At 43.1% G+C, this 6,228-nt stretch overlaps 1 protein-coding gene across 6 annotated transcripts in view; it reads left to right on the forward strand.

Annotated features, from left to right (window-relative positions):
* The window catches only part of LOC122557672 (cadherin-related family member 2-like), a 156,600-nt gene extending 150,621 nt beyond the window's left edge, over positions 1–5,979 (forward strand). For all 6 annotated transcript variants that reach the window (XM_043705509.1, XM_043705516.1, XM_043705533.1 and 3 more), the window contains one exon: positions 4,830–5,979. In XM_043705509.1, coding sequence (XP_043561444.1) covers positions 4,830–5,006 — 177 coding nt within the window. In that variant the 3' untranslated portion in view covers positions 5,007–5,979. The remainder of the gene's footprint in view (positions 1–4,829) is intronic.
* The last annotated feature ends 249 nt before the right edge of the window (positions 5,980–6,228 follow it).

The raw sequence follows: 6,228 nt of genomic DNA on the forward strand, positions 1-6,228 counted from the left end.
GCAAGTAGGCGGCCTGTCTCCGCAATATAGAGGAGGCCACATCGGGTGCAGAGTATGCAATAGATGATGTGTGTGGAGGTGCAGGTGAATCTGTGGCGGGTATGGAAGTTTCCTTTGGGGCCTTGGAGGGAGGTGAGGGGGGAGGTGTGGGCGCAAGTCTTGCACCTCCTGCGGTTGCAGGGGAAGGTGCCGGGAGTGGAGGTTGGGTTGGTGGGGGGTGTGGACCTGACGAGGGAGTCACGGATGTGGTCTGACCAGAGGGTTATACAGCCTCAGCAATACATGTACGCTCTTGCATTTTGGCCCTCTTGAAATGAATGCTAACATTGTATTTACTTTCTTAACTGCTAACTGAACCTGAATGTTAACCTTATGAGAATGCTGAACTAGAACTCTTTAACCCCTTTGTGCTTCAGATTTCTGAAGCCTTTCCTCATTTGGAAAATACTGCACACATCTATTCTTCCTACCTAAGTGCATAACTTTATACTTCCCTACATTGTATTCTAGCTGCCACTTCCTGGCCAACTCTCCTAGCCTGTACCAGTTCTTCTGCAGCCTACTTGCTTCCTTAACACTTCCTGTCCCTCTACCTATCTTTGTGTCATTTGCAAACTTAGCAACAAAGCCCTTACTTCCTTCATCCAGATTGTTAATGTATAATATGAATAGGTGTGGTCCCAATACAGACCCATGAGGAACTCCACTAGTCACCAGCTACCATTCTGAAAAAGACCTCTTTTCCCCACTCCCTGCTTTCTGCCAGTCAGCTAATCCTCAATCAATGCCAGTATCTTGCCCCTAACATCATGGGCTCTTATCTTATTGAGTATGCACTTTGTCAAAGGCCTTCTGGAAATCCAAATAGATCATACCTGCTGGCTCTATTCTATCTAACTTGCTCATTACCTTCTTAAAGAATTCTAAAATTCCCCTTGATGAACCCATGCTGACTCACCCCTTATTTTACCATGTACTTCTAAATTCTCTGCAATCTCATGCTTAGTAATGGGTTCTAAAATTTTGCCAATGACTGCGGTCAGGCTAACTGGCCCATAATATCCTGTCTTCGCCCTCCCTGCCTCCTAAAACAGAGGTGTAAAATAAGCCATTTTCTAGTTTTCTGGGATCCTCCCTGACTCCAGTGATTCCTGAAAGATCACCTCTACAATCTCCTCAGCTATCACCTTGGTGTAGTCCATTCAGTCTGGATGATGTATCCACCTTCAGACCTTTTAGCTTCCTTCTCATTAGTGATGGCCACTACACTCACCTCTGCCCCCGACTCTCTTGAAGTTCTGATATGCTGCTGGTATCTTCCACTATAAAGACTAATGCAAAGTACCTATTCAGTTCCTCCACTATTTCTTTGTTTCACCATTACTACTTCTTCAGCCTGGTCATCGCCTTCATTGTCAATTTATCTCACTTCATTAACAGGCAGTCTCCACTTCTACCACCTATAGGATAGAAACTAGACACCGAGAATTCCTTTTATGAAAGTCAGAGCAGGTACTTGGATCTCTAACTTGGACAACCATCACCAATGTCTCAGGCACTCTCCTTGGGCAGCGGCCACGCAAACCCAATGCCCATAGATGCTAGCATCCAACACATGCTAGCTTCTCAACATTGTCATGGCACATCTTACAATACACAATAGTGCCCTGCACTGCCAATGCTGCACGTTGGACAGCACCGACACCTCTCATTGAAAGACTCCTGCCAGCACAGTCACTGTAGACGGACAGACACCCAGCTCATGACTGGAGCAGATTGCCCCACAGGGTTGCTGACTTGCTGTCTCAGCTCACACTCAACTTGCTCCAAATTGGATGTGGACAGCATCCCAGCTTTGCCTTGTCTTTTATTGCTTTATTTCCTCAGCCGCACTTCAAAGGCTCATAGTGCCTCTGCCTTGCCATGCAATTTCGTGCAGGCACAAAGCCAGGCAGCTTGTCCTACTGTCAATGCGCATTGTGTCATACAGTATTACAGCCCGGAAAAAAGGTCTTTAGGCCCATTGTACCTGTGCTGGTCATCACATGCCTATTTATTCCAATCCCATTTCCCAACACTTGGCCATAGCCTTGTTTGCTATTGCATTTCAAGTGCGCATCTAGTTACTTCTTAAATCTATTGATGGTTCCTGTCTCTACAACCTTTCTAGTGGTGAGTTCTAGATACCAGCTGGGTAAAGACAATCTTTCCTTAAATCCCCTCTCAACCTCCTGCATTTTATCTTAAATCTATGTCGCCTGGCAATTAAACCCTACTACTAAGGGGAAATGTTTACTCCTATTATGTCCTATAATTTTGTAAACATCAGTCAGGACCCCCTCAGCCTTCTCTGCTCCTGGAAAACAGCCCTAGCCTGCTGAGAGAACCTGCTGTAGGTTGCAGAGAGAAACTTTCCATGAAACTTGATGAAAATGATATTTAACCAAAATATGGAAAAGATTCAGCCCCAAATCCATCCTTCACCAGTGATGTCAGAGGTAGGGAACGTTGCCCTAATATTAGACAGCAATGATTGGTGGTGAGTTTAACATGAGGGTCACCACACCTCAGGCAAGGGGCAAGGCTGAGAAGACTGGACCTTCATGGTGAGCTCAGCCAGTCTTGGTGTCCCTCTGCATCACAAACCAGCTGACCAGATGTGAAAGATATAATGATAATCTATTGCTGCTTGTTCTTATCAACCAGTCTGTTACTTTGACCTAGCTGAATCCACCATCTGCCTATTCTATCCCTTCCCCATTGTCAGGCTGGGTGCACTGCACTCACCTGATTCCATTCCTGTCTGTCTCACCATAGTCAAAAACATCACGCCCAATGGTTTTCCCTCCATCCAGCTTTTGTATCTTACCCTCTGGTGTCCCTCAAGGATTAGCTGTTTCCTATTTCTTATCCACACTTGTTCTCAATGACATCATCCAAAAGCACAGTGACAGTTTCCACATGGCACCCAGCTCTATCTCAACATCCGCCCTTTTCATAGAATTTCATTTCATAGAATCCCTGCCATTTGGCCCAGCAAGTCCACACTGCCCCTCTGAAGAACATCCCACTCAGACCCTCCCTATTCCTGTAACCCTGAATTTCACATGAATGATCCACCTAGCATGCACATCCACCCAGCGATACTATGGGAAATTTAGCATGGCTAGTTCTCCTAATCTGCACATCATTCGGCTATGGGACGAAACCGGAGCACACAGAGGAAACCCATGCTGACACAGGGCAAAGACACAAATTCCACACAGACAGTTGCCCAAGGGTGGAATCGAACCCAAGTCCCTAATGCTGTGAGGCAGCAGTGCTAACCACTGAACCACTGTGTCTCTTGGTCTGGATGTAGGTTTGCTCGCTGAGCTGGAAGGTTCATTTCCAGATGTTTCATCACCCTACTAGGTAACATCTTTAGTGGGCCTCCGGGCAAAGCACTGTTGGTAATTTCTGCTTTCTATTTATATGTTTGAGTTTCTTTGGGTTGGTTATGCCATTCCCTGTAGTGACATCATTTCCTGTGGTGATGTCAAAACAGGAAATGACATCACCATAGGAAATGATGTCACCACATGAAATGACATCACCAACCCAAAGAAACCCAAACATATAAATAGAAAGCAGGAATTATCAACAGTGCTTCACCTGGAGGCCCACTGAAGCTGTTACCTAGGAGAGTGATGAAACGTCTGGAAATGAACCTTCCAGCTCAGCGAGCAAACTTCCATCCAGAACCTCAAACTGAGCTACAATTCTTCTAAAAAAAAGTCTCTTGATCTCTCCGTTGTCTCAAAATTTCACTCATCTTGTCCAAAATCCATTACTGTCAGTGAGACATGGAATCATAGAAACATTGAAAATAGCTGCAGGAATAGGCCATTCGGCCTTTTGAGTCTTCACAGCTATTCAACGTGATCATGGATGATCATGCAATTTCTGTATCCCACTCCCACTCTCTCTCCACACCCCTTCATCCCTTTAGCCACAAGGACTCCATTGGTTCTCTCTCTCAGCTTGTTTAAGGAATACTGGCTTCATGGAGCTGCCAGAATCAGCACTCTTTGGAAGGAGCTCTGTCGCTAAGGGGATTCTAGCAAATTCCTCCCTTCCTGAGCCACCTAACTACAAATTATTCCTACTCGTCAGTTGTTGTTGATGACCAGTTCCAACAAGTTGACTGGAGGCAGAATGCTTATTTGCTTATTGCTGGCACATCCTGCTTTAATTTTGTTAGCCTGAAGTTTGGCATTGGTTATTTTTGTTGTGTTGACAACACTATCAATAACAATGCTATCAACAAGATATGTAAGTGAAAGGGAACATTATTTGCAATATTATGTAATGGAAATTAAGGTCATCAAAGGTCATGCAGAAACATTGAACATGTTTACAGAATGATAGAAGTGCTATGGCACAGAAAGAGGCCATTCAGCTAATTGAGTCTGCACCAACTCATCAAATGAACCTCATTGCCTAGTACCAATCTCTTGCCTTTATCCCACATTAAGACCATTGAGACAGGTTAAATTATGGATTAAATAGATATAGATATTGTTATCAATGGATAGAATATTGCCAGCAAAATATTCCCGATTTTCCAACAGGCCACCCAGAGTCTTAGGCCCACCAATGGTGTTGCTAACCTGGAAATTTCCATTTTTTGGTCTTGCCGATACAGATGAAGAATATTTTTATGTGATATATTTATGTTTACAAAACATTCAGCTAAGATCTTTTGAATCCAATTCTTGTGTTTAATCACATCATGTGAGTTTTCACCTTAGGTTAATAGCTGTTTTCTCACTTGTATGTTTTAACAGGATATTTTGAAAGGTGCTCAAGGAAAGGATGTGACAAATTCACAAGAAATGGCATCACAAGATTTCCTTTCAGTGGTCTTAGCATCGCATGAAGAATGTAAAAAAATAGAAAAGTTGGAATCTGAGAAGACAGTGTGTTTGTTCAGTAACAAAGGTCTGAAATGTATTGATCTGTAAATGAAGAAAGTTGCACCATTACAAATTCAGTGGCTTTTTGGTGCTAATATGAAATCCTAACCCTAGCTGCATAGCTAGGAACATTTAACCTTTGCAGTTGGTTTAGTAACTTGGGCACTTAGTTTTTTTTTATTAAAAATTCAAGTGGCTTTTTCTTAAACTAATATTCACATTGCTATGTTATTAATATGCACATTTTACAGCAGATTCTAGATAGCAGTCAGCAACAATACTCCCCTCAGCCTGAACACTAAAACCATTTGTAGCTCTCAATTGCTATCTTGGCAAAGATTGGGCCATTCAGCTTGTACTTTGGGCTGCCATGGGCTGTATAGGCTGTTCTGTTCAAATTTGCACCAGACTACACTCGTCATCATGAAGGGGTTCTTTTTGGTATTTTGTTTAGGTTATTATGGAGGTACCTGTTCACAGAGCAATAGCAGTCAAATATTTGCTTTCATGCAGTATTTTGTTATTCAGTTTTCAAAGTTTTCTTTGGTATGTGAGCTTCACTGGCAACAATGAAAGTTTATAGCATGTTGTTAATAGTTGTGGGTATGTTCGTTGAGCTTGGAAGTTGATTTACCCACATTTCGACTCCTTTCTAGGTGACATCCTCTGTGTTTTGGAGCCTCCTGTGAAGCGATGCTGTACTGTGTCTTCTGGAATTTATTTGGTTATGTTCCTGCTGCTTCCGGTTGCTGGATCCAGTTGTTTGTTGCAGGAGCAGGTGTATTTAGTCTAGGTTAATGTGTTTATTGATGGAGTCCATGGATGAGTGCCTGTCCCTGGTAGCCATACACATAGATGACAAGGACCACAAAATCGTCTGGGACAACAATACGATAATAGGACAAGCTAAACAGAGAACAGCCAGAGAATTTCTAGAGACATGGCACTCATCCATGGGCTCCATCAATAAACATTGACCTAGGCCCAGTATACCGACCAATACAACAAACAACTGGAACCAGCAAACAGAAGCAGCAGGAATGAAATCAAATAAATTCCAACCAACTGACAAAATACAATAGCGCTTCACAGGCAGCTCCAAAACACTGATGATGTCACTGAGAAAGGGGACGCAACGTCTACAAATCAACTTCCCAGCTTGGCGAAAATACCCATAACCATGGCAACCAACACCTGAGCTACAAGTCTCTACACACACTTTGAATATTGTTAATATTTAGAACCTGAGATTTTGGTTTTCAGTTCTGTG

The sequence above is a fragment of the Chiloscyllium plagiosum genome, chromosome 2 (genome assembly GCF_004010195.1).
Source record: "Chiloscyllium plagiosum isolate BGI_BamShark_2017 chromosome 2, ASM401019v2, whole genome shotgun sequence".
NCBI classification, from domain to species: Eukaryota; Metazoa; Chordata; class Chondrichthyes; order Orectolobiformes; family Hemiscylliidae; genus Chiloscyllium; species Chiloscyllium plagiosum.